Source organism: Natrix helvetica, assembly GCF_964273705.1.
Source record: "Natrix helvetica genome assembly, chromosome: 3".
In the NCBI taxonomy this organism is placed as follows: domain Eukaryota; kingdom Metazoa; phylum Chordata; class Lepidosauria; order Squamata; family Natricidae; genus Natrix; species Natrix helvetica.
In genome coordinates this window covers 66,720,817-66,746,896 of record NC_138549.1, presented here as the reverse complement: position 1 = coordinate 66,746,896, position 26,080 = coordinate 66,720,817, and the positions used below count along the sequence as shown (strand labels likewise).

The following is a 26,080-nucleotide window of genomic DNA, read 5'->3' as shown; positions in this document are numbered from 1 at the left end:
ATGAAGTGAACTGAAACTTCTCAGTGCTTAAGGAGCTTCTGAAGTGCCATTGACTCTATTAGTACTATTAGAGGGCAAATATATTTTAGCTACAGAAGACAAATTTGTTTGAATTATAAATGAAGATTTGACACATGATCAGTTTTAATTCTCAAATCTCTACAGTAGTTAAAGTCATTGCATGGAATATACAAATTTCCAGCCAGCATATTTGCTTCTGAAAAATAGTTCTTGGTCAGGTAGTGTTATTATTTCTTTAGCTTAGTAATCATGCTTCTTCTTTGACTGTGATTTTATAATTTTTAGATTATTACAGTAGTCTATTGCAGTAAAAATAACTCTTATGACGTTATTATTTAAGTACATTTATGTAGTTGAAAAGTATGCAAGTAATGGCCATTTTCTCAAACAAGGTTTATATAGGAATATTTCATTTTAGAGATGAGAAACTGCGATATGCTACTACACCTAAGAATATTTTGATTTTTACAGTTGTGTGAACACAATGAAAATAGAAATGATAAACATTGCAGTAAATAAAATGTTTCCTATATGAGAAGTGTATCAAATTTTAAGACAGCAGACTATTTCCTAGCTTTCACCTATGCTTTAAAAGTGTTTTAATCACAGTATTTTAGAAAAACACTTCCATTCTAAGATTTTCAAGTTTTCAGGTTGGGTTTTTTCAATAATTTTTATGAAAAATGTAAACATTAAAAGATAATACAGACCCAAAAAAGAAAATAGAAAGTAAAAGGTGCAGAAAAGCAACAAATAAAGAAAAAATAGAAAAAAGAAAAAAAAAGATAAAGAAAGCAACTTCCCACTCTCATCACAATAAGTATAAACAAGTTCACCGTATCTGGTTGTCTTTTCTTGATTAACAGTTATAAACCTTTTCATCTCCTAACTTGATTCTTAACTGTAGGCAAGTCCAATAAGCAGTGTTATTTTTCCAATCCAGATCTCAAGCAAAGAAATCCAATAGATCCCTAAAATAATAATATTACTTAAAAATATAAAAGTCATTGTTCTATATATTAAGTCTTAGGTACAAGCAAATCCAACATGCAATATTTTTCCAGTCCATATGTCAACAATTCTAGAAAGAACTACCCATACTAAGCCAACTTTGTGTGCTTTCTTTTTGTGGAACATAATTTTATTCTTTAATCTATTCAAATAATAATAATAAATAATAAATAAATTTGGATTTATTAGCCGCTCCCTTTCCGAGTAGGACTCGGGGCGGCGTACAATGGAGCATAAAACATAAAAGATATATAACAGCACAAAAACGTACATACATACACAACACACATACATACATACACGGAGGAGGAAACAAATTACATCATTAGACAGTTAAAAATCAGCTTTAAAATACCCCAATTGTAAAAACCCAATATGCAGTTAAGAATTAATATTTAAGGACAATTTAAAAAACAGTTAGGAGGAATGAGAAAATTACGATTGCGATTGAGCCAGGCCAGATAATTGAAAGAGGTGGGTCTTCAGCTGTACACGGAAGGAGCGGAGATCGGAAGTAATCCTGATGTCACGGGGGAGGTCATTCCACAGGGCTGGGCCCATCACAGAGAAGGCTCTGCTCCTGGGTGTCGCCCCCCGGCACTGTTTGGCGGACGGCACCCGGAGAAGTCCCTCTCTGTGTGAGCGAATTGGTCGTAGGGATGTGTGGGGCAGGATGCGATCCTGCATATAACTAGGCCCTGTGCCATGAAGCGCTTTAAAGATCATAATCAAAACCTTGAAACGCACTCGGTAGACCACAGGAAGCCAGTGCAGCTCGCGCAGGAGAGGTGTTACAGGGGAGAATCTAGTCCTCCCCATAATCACCCGCGCGGCCGCGTTCTGGACCAACTGTAGTCTCCGAGTGCATCTCAAGGGAAGCCCCATGTAGAGAGCATTGCAGTAATCCAGGCGAGACGTCACTAGCGCATGGGTGACTGTGCGTAGGGCATCCCGGTCCAATAAGGGGCGCAATTGGCGCATCAGGCGGACCTGATGGAACGCCCCCCTTGCCACGGCTGTTACATGGTTATCCATGGACAGCCGGGCATCCAGGAGGACGCCCAAATTGCGCACCTGTTCCATGGGGGCTAGTTGGACGCCCCCGATGGCCAGAGATGGAAGCACCTGGTTGAACCGGGAGGCCGGAAGCCACAGCCACTCCGTCTTGGAAGGGTTGAGTTTTAGTCGGTTGCCATCCATCCAGACCCGTACGGCCTCCAGACACCGGGACATCATTTCGACGGCCTCATTGGGGTGGTTCGGAGTGGAAATGTATAGCTGAGTATCATCAGCATACAGATGATATCCCACCCCAAAACCACGGATGATCTCGCCCAGCGGTTTCATATATGTGTTGAACAGGAGAGGCGAGAGCACCGATCCCTGTGGCACTCCACATGTGAGTGGCCTCCGGGTCGAACTCTGCTCCCCTGTCAACACACGTTGCGTCCGATCAGAGAGGTAGGAGCCAAACCACCGTAAAACGGTGCCCCTGACTCCCAGCCCCTCTAGCCGGTGCAACAGGATACCATGGTCGATGGTATCGAACGCCGCCGAGAGATCTAATAGGACCAGGATAGAGGAACAACCCCTATCTCTGGCCCTCCAGAGATCATCAACCAATGCGACCAAGGCCGTCTCCGTGCTGTGCCCGGGTCGGAAGCCGGACTGGCGCGGGTCTAGATAATCATTTTCCTCCAGGTGACGTGGGAACTGCTGTGCTACCACACTCTCTACAACCTTCGCTAAAAAAGGAAGGTTGGAGACTGGACGATAATTGACTAGGTCCGTTGGGTCCAGGGAAGGCTTCTTGAGCAGGGGCCTCACCACCGCCTCTTTCAAGGCGGCCGGTAGAGACCCCTCACCCAACGAGGCGTTCACCAGGCCCAGGAGCCAGTCGCGCGTAACCTCCCAGGATGCCAGTACAAGCCAGGAGGGACACGGGTCCAATAAACATGTGGTGGGTCGCAGACGTCCACGCAACCTGTCCAAATCCTCGATGGCAACCGAGTCAAACTCCTCCCAAAGCGGTCCCTCAAGACTCGCAACGGGCGTCTCTACTGAACCACTGAAAGGGGTCCATCCCATCCGAATTTGAGCGACTTTGTCCTGTAGATAATTCCCAAACTCCTCTGCTCTGCCCTGTAGTGGGGCTTCCCGTGGTCTCTCAAACAAGAGGGAACGGGTCACCCGAAACAGGGCGGCAGGGCGGTTATCTGCAGACGCAATAAGAGCGGCGCAATGTTGACGTTTGGCCGCTCTTAATGCCACGAGGTACGTCTTCAAATAGGCTCGTGCCTGTGCTCGGTCAAATTCGGAACGGGAGGATCTCCAACGACTCTCTAGGCGTCTCTTGTGGCGTTTCATCACCCTTAGCTCCTCGGTAAACCAAGGTGCCAGGGTGGTTCGTCGCCACAGGAGAGGCCGCAAAGGCGCCACCCGGTCTAGGGCCCCGGTAGTCGCACTATTCCATGCGTCTACCAGGTCCTCCACTCGGGGGCGGGTCAGGTCCACAGGGGGTGGCCCAAGTTCCGTCTGGAACCTATCCGGTTCCATCAGGCGCTTGGGGCGGAACCATAATCATTGTCCCTTGTCTTGATTTCATTCAAAACTTTAACAAACTTTTTTTTGTAAATCCAGTAAGAATAAATTATTACAATTGACCTCTGGGATTGGCATCTTTATTTCCTTCTTAATTTTTAAAACTTAATTTTGTTTTATTTTATTTTATATATTAGGAAATTCTTACCTTGTTCTCCACACTTAAATGAAATAAGTTTCTTCCGGGAACAGAGAGTTCATAAGAGCATACAACATAACTGGCATTGCTGATTCAACATTATGATATAATTCGTCAACAATATCTCTGAACACCATTATAAATTAGTTATCTTCCAATAATGAAAATATTTTTTCCTTTTCATGAAAATGCATTTATTCTTTAAAATTAATTTCAAGATCTTCATATTCAAAATGCCATATTTCAACATTTTCTCAGCCTTTAATTCAATTTAAAACTTTCTATAGTCAAAACCTTGTCTTGTTTTTGCTGTTTATTTTAAATTCTTAAAGGTTATAAAGATACAGATTCGCTTTCTTATATTATGGATTAAAGGCACTCACCAGACTCTGTCATTTTGAAGGTGTCTAACTTACTTATAGCAGTTAATATGCAATTTCCTAAGGTGGTTAGAAAAGAATGTGTGAACTTAGTGTCCTTTAAAGACTCCAACTGTGGTTGGAACTATAATGTTCCAATCCTCTGAAGACCGCTCGTGGCCTTCTCATAAGGAGCAACCATATGGAGCACAGTGTGGGCAAACTCACGGGTTCTCTTTCTCTAGAGAAGATCAAAGGAGCCAATCTGCTCGTCAGCTCCTTTCTTATTCACAACCATCAGCTCCGCTTTTGCAGAGCCACCTTCAGTCCACCATGTTCCTGAACAAGTCCATTTGTTTGTTTTTTATTTTTCTCCATATACATCCTCCGTCCTCAATGGGCCTTATCTATTGACAACAGATAAATAGGCAAGGCATTCAAGAGATCCCTTTTGGCTATTATTTTAATACATTGCAATCCTTACCCATCCAAATAAATAAATAAATAAAACCACAGTTTAGTGCACCGTGGTAATTGAATTCAAAAATGACAGTAGCATTTTTTAACCATTTGAGACTTTTATTTATCTTGCCTGTGTCTTCTCTTTCTCTCTGAATTGAGAGATACTTTGTTTGTCTTGATCCACGTACTGTCAGGCCTGTAGTTATGTTCTTTTTAGGATCTTTGGCCTGCCACACTTTCTTATAATTTTCTATGCTGTTTCAATAGTGTAGTAGTTGGGAGGGGGGAATAGAAAGGAGTAGGATAGTAGAATGTATTGTTGACATTCTTTTATAGAAGCCAAGGTCATCTTTTGTCTCCGCACCTCGACACCTGACTGGAAGCAGAGGGGTGTAGATGCCAGCCTGGAAGATGATGATTGGAACATGTGATGGATTTGTGGGTGTGGGGATAGATCATGAACTTTCAACTGGGTGGAATTCCAGGATGCAAATCAGAGTTGGAATTCCATAGAGGTGCTAACTTGCCTGTAGAATAAATTGGACCTTTAAGGATATTTTTGCCTTGGACAATGATTTAATTCTGCATGGTATTTAGAACCCTAACACGTACATTTTAAAGAGGGCAGTACAATTCCTAGCTTTCCCACTTGCTTTGTTTTGACGAGGTCTGTGCCATTCAGTAAAGCAAAGTTTACGTGCTGTTTATCTGAGAAACTGCTACAGAAGCTGGCCAACCTGGCAGCAGCTAACTAAACCATGGGGTAGAAAATTTGAGTCATTGAACAGACATTAGATTTATGTATTTTTATTCCAAATCATTCAAAGTTTAAGAAGTACCCTTCTGACTTTTTTCAAATGTATTATCTGGGCAGGAAAATAACACACAAATATGCATCTGAAATGTATTTGGGACAGGCTTTTATATGCACTGTAATTTCATTTAAAAAGTAAGAATAAAAACCATTAAATTTAGGTTGGTGTCAGCTTCCCGTTAACTTTTTTTAAGGTTTCAAATTTTAAGATTCTGATAATAGACTCAATTTTCCAATGGTTAGTAAAAGTTTGGGTTAGTAAAAGTTTGTATTTCAGTACCTGAAGATGACCTTGTCATTTCTATGATTTACAAGCTTAGCTAAGACTGCTCTATATATCAGTTGTGTCAACCTCAGACACCAGTTTTCTTGAAGCAGAATTTGGATTACTTTAAATGCTACCCTCGTAGCATGTTGAGAATTAAAATGAGAAAAAATATTACTATAAATAAAAATTAGTAAAAATTAGTAAAAATAGTTTATGTTAATAATAACTAACGACTGTAATTTATAGTTTAAGTGAGTGGGGACTGTCTAATAGCAATTCCTTCTTGGAGTTTAGTGAATTTAAAAAATTATTACAATTTAGGCCAGAAATTATCCATATTGATCAGCTTGTAAAATTTTGACTTTACATGTTGGAATATTGCAGGTGATTAATCTAATTTGCAGTATGAATTCAGAAAATGTCAAAAAAAATACTTTACATACAGTATTTTTTTAAGTTGCTATTTGTCAAAATGTTTTTTTTTTTTCAAAAAGTTTTATTGGTTTTTTTAAAAACATTTATGTGGAAAAGGGTAAGTGGAATTACAAATTTTGGCAGTTGCAAATGCGGCAGACGCCCCCTCCCTCCAAACTCCTAGATTACATCAAAATATCAAATCTTAATACATAATCATAAAAAGTCAGCATCTTAATTCTAGAAAGAGTAATTTTCAATCAATTTATATAATTATAATATATAGTCTAGTTATAAATTCATTTTTACTTTCGGTCTGTTTGTAACATTGTGATTTTCTTATTTATTTTTGTGATCTGAGCTTTCTTGGTGTTGCCCCTTCACCCCCCGTTGGCAGAGCTCCGGCCCCTCCCGTGTCCTGCGTGACCGTTGTGGTATCTTCTGTTTTTTCTAGGTTGGCTTTATTTTTTTCCATAAAGGCCTGTGCCTCTATGGGTGTATTAATTCTGATTCTTGTCTCCTCCCAGAATATCAGCATACCTTCAGGCATCAACCATCTAAACCACACCCCCTTCTGGTATAATTTATTCGCCAATTGCGAATAATTTTTCCTTTTTTCCCTAATTTTTTTGGGAATCTGCTTTAGAATGGTTATCTCCCTGTCACAGTATGTCAATGTTTGCCCCCTTTGCACACCCAGAATTTCATCTCTTGTGGTTTTCCTAAGGAATTTAATGTGAACCTCCCTGGGTACAGCGGGCGACACCTAGGAGTAGATCCTTCTCTGTGATGGGCCCAACCCTCTGGAATGACCTCCCCCCTGACATTCGAACTACCACCGACCTCCGTTCCTTCCGGCAAAAGTTAAAGACTCACCTATTTCAATCAGCTGGCCTGGCACTTTCTTAGTTCTACCTCCCGGGGATTTATTCATTTTAATTGGGTTTGGGGTTTTAAAAAGTTTTTAATACACTATATACTATATTTAATATTTATTATTCTATGTACAGTCTTGCAACCTCCTCCACCTACGTATTTAATTATTTAATTGTTTTGTATGTATTTTATAACGTATTTTAGTGACTGTACACCGCCCCGAGTCCCTTTCGGGAGAGGGGGCGGTCTATAAATATGAATAATAAATAAATAAATAAATTATGTGTTCTGGCATATGCTGAATTCACTCTATAAGCTAGGTCTATCTCCCATTCCATCTGCTGTTTATCTTTATGTATGTATTCAGCTAGAATATTAGTCATAATGTCCCTTATGTTTTCCCCATCTGCTTCTATTACATTTTGAAATCTAAGATAAAAGGACATTCTCTCAAACTCTATTTTCATTTGTTGGATGTCAAGTTCTTTGTTCCCCTTCTGTAAAGCCTCTACCCCCCCCCTCGCCTCCGCCACCCCACCCTCCACAAGGTCCAGTCTCTGTGAGTTCTTAAAGATTTGGGCTTGGTTCTGTTTAATTTCATCTTTCATTTCCCTTAACTGTTTCTTAATTTCCTCCTGGCCCTGTAGAATTTGTTGAAGCATTTGTTGAAAGTCTATCTCTGTAGTCTTGGGTTGCATCAGTTCTGTTATCTTTGACTGTGTAGCTGGGCTAGACGTTGCAGATGTTGGGGCAGAAGTAGCAAATCCAGGCTTTCCAGGAGGTGGTCTTTTTGGAGACATGGTTTTTAAAGCAAGGAAATCAGTCAAAATAGAGACTGGGCAGCTGGAGAAGTAGAGCAGGCAGGCGAATCCAGAAGGCAGAGGATCCAAACAGATGGGGATTTCTTTAGTCAGTCTAGCAATAGATGAAAATTTTTTTTCCCCAAAGAGTTCAGAAAAAAACAATCCACAAGAGATTCCTCTGGGTGACTCGGAGACAAAGACCGGAAGCCTGAATTTTAAAGGTGGAGTCAGGTTTCACAGTTCATGAAGACAACGGAAGTGTGCCATCTTGCCCTGCCAGCTTTGGGCTCAGAGGCATAATAAAGTTTTAAAAGTTCAGAAAGTTCTCAGTTCACCCATAAATTCTGGAGCTAAGTCCAATGAAAGTCACTTTTATGAGGGTGAGGCATCATTAGTTGGCTCTCCCCCCTCCTCCTTCCCCTGAGGGCGAAAGCAAAATCTTCTCAAGCCGCTTGTCCAAGGGAGGGGGGGGAATCCCCCTCCCTCTAGCCGCACCTCTAGCAAAAGTCCGAAAGTTTGACTTTTTTTTTTAAAAGGATGCTGAAAAGTCCATAAATTCAAGATAAAAGGAATGGAGAAGGGAAGCCTCTCACCACATTGCCGCTGCTTCGTTCAATCGCACGTTCTCCGATCGGCATGGGGCGAGGCGCGCGCACACGGGCGCCCTCCGAGACTGCTCCCCGGTGCCTAGAACGAAGCGGAGAAGCCCCCGCCAGCCGACGCCGACGCCAGGACCCTCCGCGAGCCGTTCCCTCGGCAGGACACCTCTCCGGGGCGTCCTGTGCCCCCCCAGAAGCGGGGGAAGCCCACCGGGAGAGCGGGAGCAGGCAAAGGCTTGCCTGTCGCCGTAGCCGCCGGAACCGGAAGTCCGCTATTTGTCAAAATGTTAATGTTGTAAAAAAATTATTTTTTATCTGTGGAGTTTAGAAAGATGTGGAAATGTAATATAATTTCAAACTTATTCTTCTGGGTATGTGTCTCTTGAAAACAACTTTAATACAGAGATTGTTCTTAATTAATTAATTAATTAACTAGGAAGGTTCATATTTGAAATATTTCTTCAGTGAAATGACTGGGCTATGCTGTCTGTCAACTTGTTAAGTTTTTTTGTCTTAAATGCAAATAGACATTCAGGAAGAGTATGTTTTGTTGAAGTTTTGATATGCGCTTGCAAAATAAAAAAAACAACTTAACTTGTCAAATTTCTTTATGACAAATTGCATCTAAAGGCAGAGGGCCAAAGCTAGGGATAAAAAGGCGAATTACAATTTACCTGTGTTTGCTGTAAACAATACATTGTAGGGTACATTGGATTTTGTTTCACAATCTGTCTCCTTGGTTTTTCCCCAAGGTCATTAGTGAGCAATTTTAGTAATGACGTTAGAAGGCTTGTATATAAATCTTTAATCTTAGTATTTGAGTTAGAAAAACATTACGTTTTCACGAAGAGAGAGAGCTTATAGAAAATGAATCCTCACATAAAATGCCCAATATTATTAGTTATTAAAATATTGGGAATTTACATGGGAATGGAAGGCCAAAAAAGGAAAAAAGAAGAAAAAAAGGGAGAAGAATAGGGATTGGGGAAACTTCTGTGTGGAAGTACATCCATACAGTATCATTATCAAAGTGGTTTATACTAGCAAAAACTTAAGCCAGAGCTATAATTACTTGTACTTAATCATTAAATATACTATTTAATAGAATCAACATCCAGAGTAAACTATAAATGTCTGATAATAAAATTATTCAGTGATTAAAATTTAAATAAGGATTCATTCACTGGATGAAATGTAAATAACTTGTAACCTTGACCATTAAATTTTGTGTTCTGCTTTTCAAGTTCTGTGTTATGTACCAGAGTGGTGGAAAATAAACAATTTATATAGCATTCTGCACTTTACTGTGAAGAATCATTGCCAAAATTTATTCTAATTAAGATACAGTAAATTACTATAATTAAAATACCATATTTTTCGGACTATAAGACACACCGGAGTATAAGACGCACCAAGATTTTGAAGAGGTAAATTTTAAAACAAAAGTTTTTGCACTCTGCAGGTCTCCCAAACCCTCTTTATGCCTCATTTTTTGTGAAAAACAGGGCATGCAGAGGGTTTGGGAGGCCTGCAGAGTGCTCCTGGGGGCTGGGGGGGAAAGCAAGCAAAAAACAGCCTGTTTTTCGCTCATTTTTGCCTTCCCCAGCCCCCAGGAGCACTTTGCAGGGCTCCCAAACCCTCTGCACATCCACTTTTGCGAAGTGGCAGGGTTTTGGGAGGCCAAAAATGCTGTATTCAGTATATAAGACGCACCCAGATTTTTACCCTCTTTTGGGGAGGAAAAAGGTGCATCTTATACTCCAAAAAATACAGTAGTTTGTTGTAAAATAAATTATTGGGTAAAAAGGTTGTTGAAAAGCTTAATGCAGGATATCAGAAACAAGATAAGGAGCAACTTTGGGTGGTATAAAGTTATAATTTTTTATTATATCAATATATCCTAGCATGTTTAAAACTTCACAAATCATTAACTTTTCCCCAGGCCATAGATGCAACTATGGGAGGAAGCAAGAAGTATAAACTAAGCTATGTGATAGATACTTAATTACTATGAAAATTAGAGTACTTATTGAACATTTCGCGCTAACTCTGGCCCTTTGCCTTTAAATGCAGTTTGTCAAGAGAAATTTAGTAGGTTAAAACATTTTAATGCACTAGTGAATAGAAATTATATAGATATTTAGAAATTTCTGTAAGAAAAAGTTGTGCTGTTAGCATGAATGTTTTGGTATAATGTTGATACGTGATGTGCTACCAAACTTTAACTAACTTTTCTTTTCTTTGTTATTTTAGGGTAGAGCTTTGCTGCATTGGGCATGTGATAGAGGACATAAAGAACTTGCTACAGTACTTCTCCAACATACTGCTGATGTTAATAGCCAGGTACGAGCTGAAGCTACAATGAATGTGTTCGCTTTATATATTTTGAAGTAAAGAAATTACAGTAGATCATTTTAGGTATTTGCAATATTCTTTCATTGTGTTAATTATTTCATGCCTTTTAATGGTTTAACAGGATTATTTATTACCTTATTTGTTATCAGAATTATATTAGACTTCATGCAGAACATTTTTTTTAAATGACATGGTTTGAAAATAGTAGTGGCAAGAAAAGGATTATTTAACACTTTTCTTCTCACATGGGTCCACTCAGAATTCTGCTGTCCTATTAGTGTGTTAATGTGAGGAGACATGGACAGTGACTGCTTCTTTATTTTGGTGGTAAAAAAAGCAGATTGAAAAATATACTCTTACATGAGCAGACAAAACAGTAAGAAGCACCTATGAAATAGCACAGCAGATGCAGGAGAAGGGATGTCAGAGCCTGAGATGGAGTCAAAAGAGGAATCAGCCCTATACGTCCAACCCTCTTGAATTCCATTATCTTGCGACCAAATAGTGGTGACCTTTTGTTGACTACATTCCTGCACATAAGCATAAGCAGTAAATTAGTTTAATTGGAACTTTACATTTGGCCCTGATCTTTTGTCCCTGACAGCATATCACTATGTAGATAGAAAACAAAAGAGCAAAGCTAAGATGAAAAATGAATAAAAACAATAAATAGAAAGCAGAATGGAAAGTTTGTTTAAAATATTATTTCTCCACCTATGAGGAGTAGAGGCCTAAAGCTGCTGCAGAAGGAGAACTATTCCATAATTACAGGCAACATGTTTATGCTAATAAGGAGTGGAAGAAGAATTTCTATAGAGGTATACCTGACATTCATCAGGAGCCCTTGTTAGGTACTATATTCCTAAACATCCAGTGGATATGTCATCTCCCCGTTCCATCTCCCTGTGATGTCACTTTGTTTTGGTTGATGCCATACTCTCCTCTATATTATACTGCGACAGAACTTTATTCCCTTTGGGAACTCCCCCTTTCCCGGGGATGGCCTTGCTTATCAAGACACTTCCTTAATGACGGATCTTGGTATCCCGAGAGGTGGCATGTGAAGAAGAGGCTTCTTAGGGGTTTTTTACAGGGGTTTTTAAATCAAATTTTAAGGGGTGGGCGGGGGGGGTTGATTCGGATGGCTCAGACAGACTTGGGGGGAAGTCTGCCAGGACACAGGCCAGAGCTAACTAATGGGCACGGGTCGGGAGCGCTGGAAAGGGTTGGGATTTCGGGGGAGACATTAATCCATTCTATGGGGGGGGGGTTGCAATCTCTATTGTATATGGGAGGGGCAGATACGGTGGGGGCCTAAGGCCAAATTATGTCCGGGGGACACGGGTTTGCTGTTTAAGAGCAATTGCACCCTCCGACCCTCATTGCCCCTCTCACACCCCTGGGTGCTCGGGATTACAGGACCCGGGTCTTGGCTGGTATCGCTTAACGCCAGGTCCGTGGTACATAAGGCTCCCCTCATTTACGACCTCATACAAGAGGGGAGAGCGGACCTGGCATGCATTACGGAGACCTGGTTGGGCCATGAGGGGGGTGTTCCCCTCATTGAAGTATGCCCACCAGGCTTCCGGGCATTTCACCAGCCGAGAGCCCAGGGCAGGGGTGGGGTGGTGGTGGCAGTGGTTATTAGGGAAAGTCTTGGACCTCAGGAGGTCACTGTACCTCAGATAGGTGGGTTTGAGTCCCTTTTTGTGAAGTGGGGCCTTGGAATCCAGGTGGGCCTTTTTGTTGTGTACCTGTCTCCCTGCTACGTTTCATCGGCCCTGCCGGAGCTGCTGAATGTATTAGCTGGATTGATGGTTGATTTCCCCAGGCTTATGGTCCTGGGGGATTTCAAACTGCCTTCCATTGGCAAGACATCTGAGTCAGCTCGGGAGTTCATGGCTTCCATGACGGCTACTATGGACCTAACTCAGTTAATTGAAGACCCAACTCATAACAGGGGACACACGCTCGACCTGATTTTCGTCTCTGGACAGTGGATGAATGATCTAGATTTAGGGGATATTTCTATCCAACCCTTGTCATGGTCGGATCATTTCCTCCTTAGGCTTGACTTCCATACTGCCACCCCTCGCAGCAGGGAGGCAGAACCGATTGATGGTAGCACGTCAGCTTCCCCAGTACCTGGATGAAGCTGCCTATCTGGATCAGTTTCAGTCAGGTTTCAAGCCCGGGTATAGCATGGCGACGGCATTGGTCGCATTGGTTGATGATCTCTGGCGGGCCCGGGACAGGTGTTGTGTCAAGCCGGCCTCCCTCAGCAGCCAAGAAAGAAACCACTTAACTCCATCTTGCAGAATTAATAGTACTTTTACTGGTTATGAAAAGATATCAGCTAAGCAAAGCAAGATCTGAGGCAAAAGCGCGCGAAATCATACATATCAATATGTGACCAAACCCCCTCCCCCTGGTAACCCTCATCCCAGTGTCCAATCTGCAAATCCCTTAGGTGTCATGTGAGTTCTATCTTCAAGGAGCATCATCAGGTTGGTATGCAGGACGGTTGGCCTTGACCGACACCAAGCACTAATCTCCAGCATGCGCAGTAGACAGTGAGACCAAAACTCCCTTTTTACAATCTCTCCTGTACTTAAACTTCCCCTTCCAAATACCAGCCCCTCCCTCCCCATTTCAATGGCAGCCGAAAGCAAAGAGCGAAACAGAGGCTGACAGGTTGTTCTTCTGGTCCTATTAGACCTCTTGGCGGCTTTCGATACCATCGACCATGGTATCCTACTGCTACAGCTCGGGGGGTTGGGAATGGGGGGCACTGTTTTGCAGTGGTTCTCCTCCCTGTCAGATCGATCGCAGTTCATGTTGACTGGAGGGCAGAGATCCACCCCAAGGCGCCTCACTTATATAAGAAAAAAAGTATAAGAGAAAAAAAGATGGGAAGTTCCCTTTTGCCTCGTATTATTATTATCTTATAGAGAAACTCAATAATAATAGGCCAAATGAAACAGACAACAAGTCCACTACCTTATTATTTGCCCTAGTGGTCAATACAGCTCATAAGTGCTAATACATTATGTAGTCTTCAATAAATATTTTATTTAGGTTTATTAATATGGTTTAGTTATCGTCAACATATTTGGAAACATTTAAGTGATTGCTAAAAAGCCACAAAGAAGTATTTTTAGTTACATGCCTAGAAAAACGATGAAAAGTAAAACTTCAAGTGCTCTGATTTATTGGGCGGACAGTGTAAATTATTTCCATGTAATGTTTCATAAATAAAATTTATTCTTAAGGTTTTAAGTTTCAATAGTTATTAAATATGTGTAGCTATAGGAAATTACATCTATTGATATCACAAAAATATAAAATTCAATTAAAATCTTTATCTATTGATAGATTAGATACCATCAGTTGCTGTCAACTCTTAATGACCATATTGATTTATTTTCTTCAGGAAGGTGTGTCCTCTTCTTGGTTCTTCAGGTCTTCCAATGGCATACCTATTGCTACCATAATTATGTCCATCCGTTCTTTTCTTTTCACAGCATTTAGACCTCTCCCGAGAGCTAAATCTTTGCATAATGTGTCTGAAATATGATAATTTGATCTTGGTTATTTCTACCTTGAGTAAGAGTTCTGGGATAATTTATTCAATGATACATTTCTTTGTTTTGTTTTGTTTTGTTCATTATCCATGATGTTTTCAGGAGTCTTCTCCAACACTAAAATTCAAAAACCTCAATATTCTATTCTGTTTCTTCAAAGTTCAATTTTCACTTCTATAGAGTGTTCAAGAGGAATTCATTACTGCAAGATTCTGATTTTGTCAGGTATAAATGCAACCAGGCATCTGCATATTTTTTTTTCAAAGTCTTCATTGACTTCAGAGATCTTTTGGAAGACTTTTCTTCTGATTATCTTTTTAAACAGCTCTTTGTAATTGTTTGCAAAATTGTTTCTTGAAATCTTGACCTTGTCTTTAAATTCTTTTCTCTTCTTAACAAATTAATCGGCTTATTCTGACATCTAGTTTGCTTTCTTGTGCTTCTTGATCTGTAGCAGTTGCTTTTCACCTCCGTTGTTAACATCTTTTTTCCATTCCTCAGTTTCCAATCAATTTAATGATTGGAACATAAACCTAGATGACTGTCATATTAAACATAGTTCATTATCAACATAGTCTAATCGATACTATTTGATCGCTGATTACATTGTAACCAAATAATGTTTGTTATATTCTTCCTAGCTGTAATAATGTCCTATGTAATAAAAGGTGTGATCTTTCTATAGAAAATGACTTTATTCTAGTCCATCTCAATTCCCTGATTGATAATGTGGTCAATTCATTTCATCATTCACTGTGTTAAGCTTACTGACTTTTGTGTTTTTACATTCCTTGTTCTCACTATAATTCTCTCTGCAGCTTTGGATTTTATTTAAATCCAAAAAATAATCCCAAAGTAAATGGGGACATCAGCAACAGTCCCAAAAGCTTTAATCTAGCTATAACAGAAATACCATTACTATTTCCATTTAATACTTATCCTACACCTACTGCCTTTTAACTTCTGCATTTAGATGAAACTAATGCAAATAAGGCTATACTTTGTGACCCACTTTCATTAAAATTAAATAAAAGAATATTCATTTGAGAAATAGTTCACTTACTATCTTCCTCACAAACTCTTTCCTGTTATATTTATTTTCATATAATGGGCAACGTAAAAGATAATAGGGTTAATCCACAATCTGAGAATGACAAGAGGAGTCTTTTTTTTTTTTACAGAAATTTGTAGTATCATATATCAATTGTTGTTGAAGATACATGAAGGCAGTCTTAAAGCTACAAATATTTTCCAAATTCTGGTTTGGAATGCTTACCTCATTTATGATCCAGTTTTAACCTATTGTGCCAAGCTGAGAAACTAGTTGTAACCTTAAGATTCTCTTCCCTCTTAGTCAGAAGCTTTTGAAATTGCCACATAGAATTGAATAACAGTGACAATATGACCAGCCTTTCTTCTCTCAAATAATAGGAAAAAGTCCATTTCTTTGAGTGTTAATTATTACCTTTGACAATACATTTTAAAAGAGGTGATGATTGCTTAGAAAATGGAGGATGCACAAAGGATTGTTTTGGGGAGGGAAGCCTTGCTTTGTGTGGAAAAAGATAATTTATCTAATCTAATTACCTAAATCCTTAGCCATAGGCCATTTCCTGATGGGTGGTGGTGTGCAAGAATTGTGCTGAGAACTAAGATTTAAACTTCTTTAAAAGGAATGACTGTCCCAAATTTTTTAAAAAATTATTTATTTGGAGTAACACTTTGAAAACAATGTAGATACAAATATACAGTCTCAGTTTATCACACAAATATCCTTTGGGATGTAAGAGTTTAGATTCTTTTATAAATCCTTACCAATAGAAAAGTAAATGGGGGAGAAAAAGTGAAGTCTGAAGAGAACGTTATGTTCCCTAAATTATAGCGGCACAAGTCATCATAAAGCAAGATAAAGAATTCAATGCAGTTATTTTTCAAGAATTACAGAAGTGGTTTTCATTCATTTCTTTATGGATTTTACTTCCCAGTCTTGTCAGTAATAATTCTTGAATTCTTAGATGGTCTCCCATCCAAATACAAATCAAAATGGACTCTCCTTAGCTTTCCAGATCAACCAAAGTTGACTAGGTGCTGCCACTTAATGAAACTTAATGAATAATCAAGACAGTATATGTCTGAATATATGTGGAGGAAAGATGGATTAGAAGAAGGTTATGTTTTAATATTGGATTAAGAAATATCATACCTGATACCTGAAAATCCAAATGATCTGCAAGTTCTAGTAATGAAAGTAAAGGAACTTTAAACTTTAAAACTTTACAGTTTTAAAAAATTGGGCTCTCATTTATCCAACTCCAGTATAAAAAAGACCAAATTAATGACAAGAGGGACAGTAGCCCTTTTAGAATTGACACTGAAGGTACAGAAATGGCAGCTAACTTTCACTTTTGAGAACTGATTTATCAACAAAAAGGAGCCTGTAGTCAAGAAATAAATCACAGGCTAATGTTTGCTGAGATAATTATGAAAGCCTTGGAAGAGATACTCAGTTATCATGGTATGTCTATGCCTAAAGGTAAAGGTTTCCCTGCCAGTTGTGTCTGACTGTAGGGGGCAGTTTCTCAAGTCCATTTCTTAGCCAGAGTTGTCTGAAGACATTTCCGTGTTCATGTAGCCAGTATGACTAGTAACAACATGCACGCGGACTAATGGGAACTCACCCCATCACACAGTGAGATACGAACTGTCAGATTTCCAGTGGAGCCATTGTGCCCTCTCATTTCTATGCCGACAGAGATCAAAATTCTTCATATTGCAAAGGGGGAAAAAAATCTTCCTTTTTAGCTTTCTGCACTTTCATTTTTTTTCTTTTCTTTTTCTTTGTTTTCTTTTGTTTTATTTTACGTTAGTTTCTTTGTTCACCTTTAAACTTTCAATAAAATTTATTTTTTTTAAAGGAATGTGGTGCTACATATGACACATAGGTTAAGTCATCTTCCACTCCTCCAACCTGAAAAGTTTGGGAGCATCCCTGTACTGTTGTAGAAGATTATTATATAGCTTTCACTTTAAATATCCTCGGTGTGATTTTCTCATATTCAAGGCTTATTGAAAGAAGTTAATCACCAAGCTACCCAGTAATAGACTGACAAGAAAGGTCAGAAGCTAAGTGGTTTGGATGCCATTTTTATTTCACAGGACATGTATATTGCAATTGCCAAGGTGTATGGCAAGCTACCAGTGCTTCTTTTAGGAGAAGAAAAATACATTTTCAAACATTTGTCTGAAGATAAATGGCTTTTGGACAAGTCTTTTATGCTGAGGTGAACAAGATGTCCAAGCAAGAGATTATCATTTCTAGACATATTGATGATTTTGTTGCTAAATCCATAGCTGGAAAAGGAGCACTGAAGCTTCATGCTTACTTATCATTCTCTGGCCTTTCAACACTGAAAGAAGTGAACCCATATTGAAAAAAATTCCTTTGAAGAAAAAAGTTTATTCAATTTTATGGCGAATAACCATCATAATCTTGAATGTCTTTGAACAATAGTCATAAGTTGAGGACTACCTGTGTAGTCAGTCCCATTTAGATATCTGGTCCAGAGCAGATGCAGCTATAGCATTTTTGTACTATCATCTATTTTCTCATTATAGCATTGAACCTATTGTTTAAGGTAAGCTAACTTGGCTTCTATGCATGCATGTACATAATAAATAAAAGTTACAAGAAAAAACATCAGTTTCCTTGTAACTAGTTATCTGAATGGTCATCTGCCCATTGACATGATTCTCCATTCCACATTAGCAGTACCCATTTCTTAGGATTAGAATGCTGTTTGTGTTGGCTTCAGTGCAATGAAATAATTATTTTTTTTCCTCTTCCATTTTATAGAATGGTTATCTTTTCCTAAAACCTAATATGTTTAATCTTGCATGCTTTGTAGATTTCTCAATCTATTCATCAGTAAGGAGAATATAGTATACTACTTATTGATTTAGATAGGAAGAGTTAGTATAGTATAAATACTATAGTATAAATATACATTATGTAATATGGCTTTATATTTATATTTGTGTATACACATGAGGGACTGGAGATTGTAAAATTTGTATAACTGTTGATTTCTATTTGCTCTATGACCAAAACACTTTATCTTTCCTCAGATACTGTCATGGAACTCTTAAAACAGTTCATAAATTGAATAATATATAAATAATACCATAAATGTTAATAATATGAGTTCCAAAATAAGTTTATAGAATGACATATTAAAATCTTCAATGCTGCTTTGTTTGCTTCCATCATCGCACAAACTGTCACTGTATAAGTAGATTATTACTTCTACATTTTTTAAATTTGTTGTTTATAGACTGCATGAACTATAATCTTATGATAAGATATTAATATTTAGTATTCATAGTCCTTAGACATGGATTGCTTGATTCATTCAGAGTAATATTATGCAATAGAAGAAACATGGACCTGACATCAGACCATGTTGTGGTCTTAAAATTATGTTTTAATCAGGCTAGTTCTATTATTGATAATCTGTCTGCTTGGATAGTATATACTAATAATATATGAAAATCATTTAAGCTCAGAACTATTTTTACGAAAAAGGAGAGGATTTTCCTGTGTAATTTCATTTTATTAATCCCCCATCTGATCTCATTCTTTCTATACAATCCCCCCCGAATCAGCAGTGTGAGAGAAGGAAGAAGAGGAGGAAAAGGATTTTAAAGTCTGATGGGGATTTTTCCAGGCCTTTAAATTGAAGCTTTATCTTTATCTTTATATTGCTCATTGAAGCATTAATATCAATGGAAAGATTTAAACATGTTTACAAAATATATCATATTAGCTTTATTTCTAGAGTTATATAAGTATTTTATCCTATAACGTTCAACCCTCTTGGCAACGTGTTAAATATTCTCAGATTACATCAAAGCAATATGAAACATTGTTTTAAAATTAACTGGAAACAGTACAAAATGGATGCTCTAAATTATTTTTTTATTTGTAACTTTCATAAATTATAACTCAACTTGACAGTCTTGAGACTTAAGAGGCAAGCTGTAAAATACACATAGGGAATAAACAGCTAATCTGCTCTAGAGCAAGAACAGCTGGGTTTTTAAGGCCTTCTGAAACACCATTAAGATGAGAGATGCACATATTATGGGATGATATTCCAGAAAGTAGGCAACACAACAGAGACGTTTTCCAAGTCTTGTTACACAGCATTGTTTAATAAATGGGACTTGCACAATATGGAAGGGCAGAAACCATAGTCTCTCGGATAATTAGTCCTATGCCATGAAGAACTCTATAGATGGTAACCAGCATCTTGAAATGCATCAAGGAGTTCTCCTCTGGCAACTAGTGCAGCTTGCAGAGTACTGGTGATATATGAACATCCTTGCTCTGCTGCATTCTGTATCATGTATAGCTTCCAAAGGGTTAAGAGCAGCCCCATGAGTTTTAGGATCTCGGGGGTTCCCTGAATCCACAGGTGATTTGTTCCTTCAGTCATGTTTGGAGCTAGGAGTGCCTCCAAATACGTTTTCCTTTTGCAGGCTGACAGCAGGCCATGAATTCAGCTACTAAGGTGCTTGTAAGAGTGCTTCTGGAAGTATAGATGCAGAATAGCTTTACTTTACAGTACAGTCATGCACGTATTTGGAAGTGGGAAAGGACTCTTTTCAATTTGAGACAATACAAACATAATAAATGGAAAGGAAGGTTCATCTCCCTCATGACTCAATCCTTCTCAAACGACATTATTATTGACTGAACCATTGGTTGCCAAAAAGAAAAATCAATTTTAGAAGTACTTGCTTGGCCACAGATCATGATACAAATCCAGCATAGACAGGCTGATTTTATCAACTATCCGAAGAACAATTTCTACAGTTAGCCACAAAAGAAGAAGAAATTACAGCTATGTCAAAGATTGCTTAATATCTCTTTCAATTCTCTTCTTTTCATTCTATACCTCCAAAATGTTTTTACATCTTCTTTCATTTTAATGTGATACAGTTATACTATAAACTTTGTACTCAGTGTTGAAGACTATTCTCAAAAAACCTATACAACCCTGGAACCTGTTAGGTTATTTTTTGAGAGGAAGGCAGTCTGGTAGACCAAAATGAAGCTTATATTTTAGGCTACCATATATATATATGACCAGAATGAAGATTATATTTTAGGCTGCCATCATCTAAAAAGAGTATATATCATAAACCAGGGGTTCCCACCACCAGTCAGTGGCCTGTTAGGAACCGGACCACGTAGCTGGAGGTAAGCGGCATGTGAGCAAGCAAAGCTTGATATTTCCAGCCACTCCCCAGTGCTAGCATCACCACCTCAGCTCGACTCCAGATCATGAAGCATTGGATTCTCATAGGAGTGTGAACCCTACTGTAAACTGCACATGCTCCGGTCCATGGAAAAATGGTCTTCCACAAAACTGGTCCCTAGTGCCAAAAAGGTTGGGGACCGCTGTCATAAACAGAAAAATAATTGTAGCAAATGACCTTCAACAATAAGTTAATATTTACTTACCTAAACAAATAAACAGAATGACCATGAATAGGCCAAAAAAACCTAGTGGAAATGGATGCAACTATCGACTTCCTGCTGACTTCCCCATTCACTTTGCTTCAGGGAAGCTGGAAGGGAACATCAGAAATCATAATCAGGTGACTGAGGAGATGTTACAATGGCCATAACTTTATGAATAAAATGTGCCTACACATCGAAGAATTTAGAAACCCACAGGAGTAATGGGACCCAGACTTTTTAAACATTTTTAAGTTAGAGGATTTTAGGTAACTTTATTCAAAAATTGTTGCGGTATAATGCATCATTTGGGCAAATTTGAGGCTAAAAGATCAATGAGACTTTTAATAGTATATAGATGACACCAGTTTAATGCATTTACTGTAATCTCTTTTCTGTGCTCTTCCAGGCTGATTCCATTGGACTTTTTTGCATAGCCATAGTTGCAGACAACCTTTATAATATTGCTTATAAATCAATGTATACCATCCTTCCTTATCACAACACCTGCTGTAGTGATTAAGACATTACCGTATTGTTTGGAGTATAAGACGCACCTTTTTCCTCAAAAAAAGAGGCTGAAAATCTGGGTGTGTCTTATACATCAAATACAGCATCCCCCCCCCCCGAAGCCCCACCTCGTCACCAAAATGGCCGTGTATACCCTTATGAAGGCTTTCAGAGAGCTCCTGGGGACTGGGGAGGGGAGAAATGAGCAAAAAATGGGCCGTTTCCCCCCACCCACCCGCATAAGGCTATGCATGCAATTTTTTTGACAAAAAAGGGCCCATTTTTACAAGAAATGTACCGTTTTTTGTTCCCCCCCACCCGATCACTCTGCAAGCCCCCCAAAGGCTATTCATGCCTTTTTTAAAAAAAATGGGCCCATTTTTGCAAAAAACGGGCCATTTTTGCAAAAAACGGGCCATTTTTGTGAGGTTTATAGAGTGCAAAAACTCCCCCCCCCCCTTTGGAAAGCTCTTTAACTGATTGATGAGAATTACATTGATCAAGTGCTGTGCCAGCAGAAACAAAGTCTTAGGTGCTACAGATTGTCAGCGATTTCCTTCTCCAGCATATGGATAAATACACCTGGAAACATCTTCCTACCTACCTACTGTATTTCTCTCTTTCTCTCTCTCTCTCCCTCCCTCTATCTACTTACTTACCTACCTACTCTCTCTCTCCCTACCTATCTACTGTATTTCTCTCTCCCCTCCTCTATCTACCTACCTACGTACCTACTTACTCTCTCTCTCTCTCTACTTATCTACTGTATTTCTCTCCCCTCATCTACCTACGTACCTACCTACTCTCTCTCTCCCTCTACCTATCTACTGTATTTTTCTCTCTCTCTCTATTTATCTCTATCCCTCTACCTACCTACCTACCTACTCTCTCTCTCTCTCCCTATCTACAGTATTTCTCTCTATTTCTTTCCCTCTCTATCCCTCTATCTACCTACCTACTTTCTTTTTTAATTTGCCTCTTCAAAATCTTGGTGCGTCTTATACTCCAGTGCATCTTATACTCCAAAAATACGGTACGTTAGAAACTGGGAGACTGAGAGTGCTAGTCCCATTTTAGGCATAAAGCCAGCTGAGTGCCTTGGGCCAGTCTCTGTCTCTCAGCCCTAGAAAGACTGCAGTGCAAACCATTTCTGAAAACCCTTGCCAAGAAAACTTCAGGGGCTGGTACATGTATTTGCCAAAAGTCAAGGCTGACTTGAAAGCATCAAAAATGGTTTTGTTAGATGTACCTGCATATCTCATTTATCAAGTATAATTTAAATTATCTAAGAATCTGTCCGAACAAATGCCTTTTCTCCACATTGACACTGACCTTATACTGAGCAACACGTTTAATGAACTAATTCAATCCAATTTAACATCTCAGTAGTAAGAGAATATTTAGGAATTCCCATGGACCATAATTGGGAGTTGTCCCACCCTATATCATATCACATATATCATATGTAACTGTTGAATGACTACTGAAATTTGAAAAGCACTTTTCAAGCTCTCAAATAAAACTCTATATTGTGAGTGTAGAAATATTTTACTTCCCCTTTTCTATGCTAAATGGCAGAGTATTTGATTTTTTCCAATTTCCCTTATCATGAGAAATCACTCTTTTTACCTGGATACTACATTAACTTTCATAGGAAAATAACTGGATTACAGAAATAGCTTGGGCAATATTGCAGCAAAATTCCCCTTCCACAGCCAAACCAGCCTCCTAGATTAATGGATTGTTGGGGGTAATGAAGTGGAAGGGATTAACAGTTGGAATGCAGATGAATGAAGTATTAGGGCAAAAGAAATCAAGCATTGCCTAGAGTCCATTTGGTGCAGTATTGGCATAGCAGAAAAATGCTTATTTCTCTTCCTTTATTCCATCTCTGCAGAATACACTAACATGGTTATTCAACCTGCATACTGCTTTTTCCATAAGGATGCCAGGGAGAAAAAAATGGTATAAATGATGATTCATTATAAACCATTTGTAAACTTTTTTCAGATCAAATCAAGTGTGCTTCACTTCTGGATCCATTAGGAATGAAGTAATCATATAACTGATAAGTGTGTGTCCTATTGGTTTGCATATTTTTCAATTTACAAGTCAAGGATGTGAACATGATGTTGGCAAATGTGAAAGCCAACAACTGCCTGTTCAACACTTACCCCTCATGACTAATCAAACTGACCAGAGAAGACCTGGCTTTTATGATGATTAGTGAGGGAGAGGGAGAGGGAGAGAGAGAGAGAGAGAGGGAAGTTCAGCATGATTTTTCCTCAACCCTCAGAGCTCTAAACCCACTGGAGATTACTATTTTATGATCTCTGTATGGAGCAAACAGATCCTAGTCCACTCCTGGACCCATGTACTAATGTACTAATTCTGGTTCAAAAATGATCAAAAACTGTTAAGAGATTGTCTGTCAATCTTGAGCAGTTCTTGAGCCTGTTTCAAGAATAACTTACATCCAGCTACATTGTCTTCTGTAGGCCTTTTTAAAACAAAATTGCCTTTGTTTGTTTTTTCACATCTTCTCCAATGACTGTTGCCTTCAACTTCATAATTTGTCTTACAGTCAACAGTCTGGTTTGACTTTATGTAGGAGGGAATTATTTATTCTTAAAGTTCAAGCTGTTTTTAATAATTTCTTCCAACACTACAATTCAGAAGTATCATTTTTTCAGATTTTGTAGTAGGCTGCTTTCCACAACTATATATTATAACTAGGAAAATAATGGCATCCTTTCCTATCAGATATCTCTTGCAGTCTTTCCCTCAGACAGGAGATGTCTGAGTATTTCATAGCTACAGATGCCAATCCTGTTACTTTTTGAGTCTAGGAAGATAAAATCTGTTACTTCAGCTTCTTTGCCTGTTTGTATTGGGTAAGCACTGACATAATCTTTGTATGTTTTCAGATAAGATAAGACAGATCAGCCTGGCTGATCTTCAACACCTATAAATAACAACAGGAAATTCATTCAGTCTCTCTTGCTTCTAGCCATCAGTTCCTATCATAAGCATACCTTAGATGGTTGATGTCTTTCCCAATAACTTTACTTCCAATTCAAGCACTCCTTGTGATACAGTTTACATATTAGTCTTTCCAAAAGAATATGAGACTACAGCTGCTTTGGCCAGTTAATGGATTATTATCACTAGGAACTGGATTGAGGGAATGCAGCCCTATTAACTCTTTTAGGCCTCTTGGTGATTTCAATGTCATCGACCATGATACACGGCTGTATGATAGGAATAGATTTTGAAGGTATTTTTATTTCAATGATTCTGGCATTTTCTATTAAGTCATCTGAAGTGAAAGGAACCAGAAATAATAAAAATAAAAGAAATAATTAAAGATAGAGCAGAATTGTTCATGTATAGAGAAATGTTCCAATCAGCTAGAGCTAAGCCTTTTAAAGCAGGCTTGTGTATATGAGTGTCTTGTGAACATAAGCAAATTGTAGGCAATTTACCTATGTTATAAAAAGTAGTGAGTATGGTGAACTCCTCCATGGCACCAAAGTTAGTTAAGCCAGTAAATTGTCTTGTGAAGTGTTTTTGCCCTTAGAGATTGGTCCCTCCATGAAAATAAAAACAAAGAGCTTCATCAGCTTTTGTGTGCAATCTTGTTTTTCTAATAGACGTAAGTGATCACCAGAATGCATTAAATATGAAACTCTAGATAAAAAGGGTGATAACATAGGCCTCTACCACTGTTAAAAGTCATCCATAGTGAAAGCAAATATGTAGAAAAACTACTGACTTGGCAGTTTGCTCCATTTCTCAGCATATGTAAGATATTACACTATAGTTATATAGATATAGATATGTGTGTACATTTCATAAGGAATCTATAACCATTATACAATTTATAATTTACAGAAATAAATTGATGACAGCATAGTGGTTTTAAGGTACTTGAACCTTAATTTCAGGGGTTTTCTACACCAATTGTTGAGGAAATTTCATATTTGATTTATTAAAGAGTTATGCAGTGATACACATACTGTATAAAGGCTTCAGCACGCTAGTGAACTAGTTCTCACATTGCACTTACAATGTTTTGATTTTGAGACCCCTTACTTAAGATTTCATCCTCTTATCCATTCCCAGTTTTGCTGAAGGCAGTATGAATGAGGAGTAAAAAGGCAACAGCATACCCCACTGGGCAAAGATACTTAAGTGTCACATTGTATAGGATCGGACTTCATATTCCCTTCCACAATTTGGCTATTCCAAATTACTCTCAATACTCTGCAGTGAATGGTTGTGAAATCTATTAACCCGAAGAAAAGGAAGATCTGCTTAGTGACACAGGATAGCTTTGTGCATTAAAATATTGACTTGGTGCCAGTCACAGTTATTAGTAATGGCACAGTTCCACTTTTCTCTCACAGGTCTCTCTAAAGAATGCAGGTTGGCAGCAAGTTGAATGCTAAGTGGTTGATACTCAGCAGGCACTGGAAAAACAATCCCTTTCGTGTTCAGAGCATTCCCATGCTTCTGCTGGATGTTTGAAATTTATTTCTGATTCAGCAATGACTTATTTTGATTTGTAATCTAGCTTTTAGTTCTGGAAACAGGAAGCACTAAAACTAATTCTTTTGAACAGAGAGGCATATGCTTTATCAGACACAGTAGATTTCTGTTTTTCTGATGTTCTTTAATCGAATAAATTACAGAAAATTACAGTCAAAGTTTACCAATAGCACTCATAAGATGTACTGGT

The 26,080-nt window shown here is 38.5% G+C and overlaps 1 protein-coding gene across 2 annotated transcripts in view; it reads left to right on the top strand.

Annotated features, from left to right (window-relative positions):
- Positions 1-26,080, top strand: part of ACBD6 (acyl-CoA binding domain containing 6) — a 125,025-nt gene that overhangs the window by 53,346 nt on the left and 45,599 nt on the right. For both annotated transcript variants that reach the window (XM_081947381.1, XM_081947382.1), the window contains exon 6: positions 10,621-10,710. In XM_081947381.1, coding sequence (XP_081803507.1) covers positions 10,621-10,710 — 90 coding nt within the window. The remainder of the gene's footprint in view (positions 1-10,620; positions 10,711-26,080) is intronic.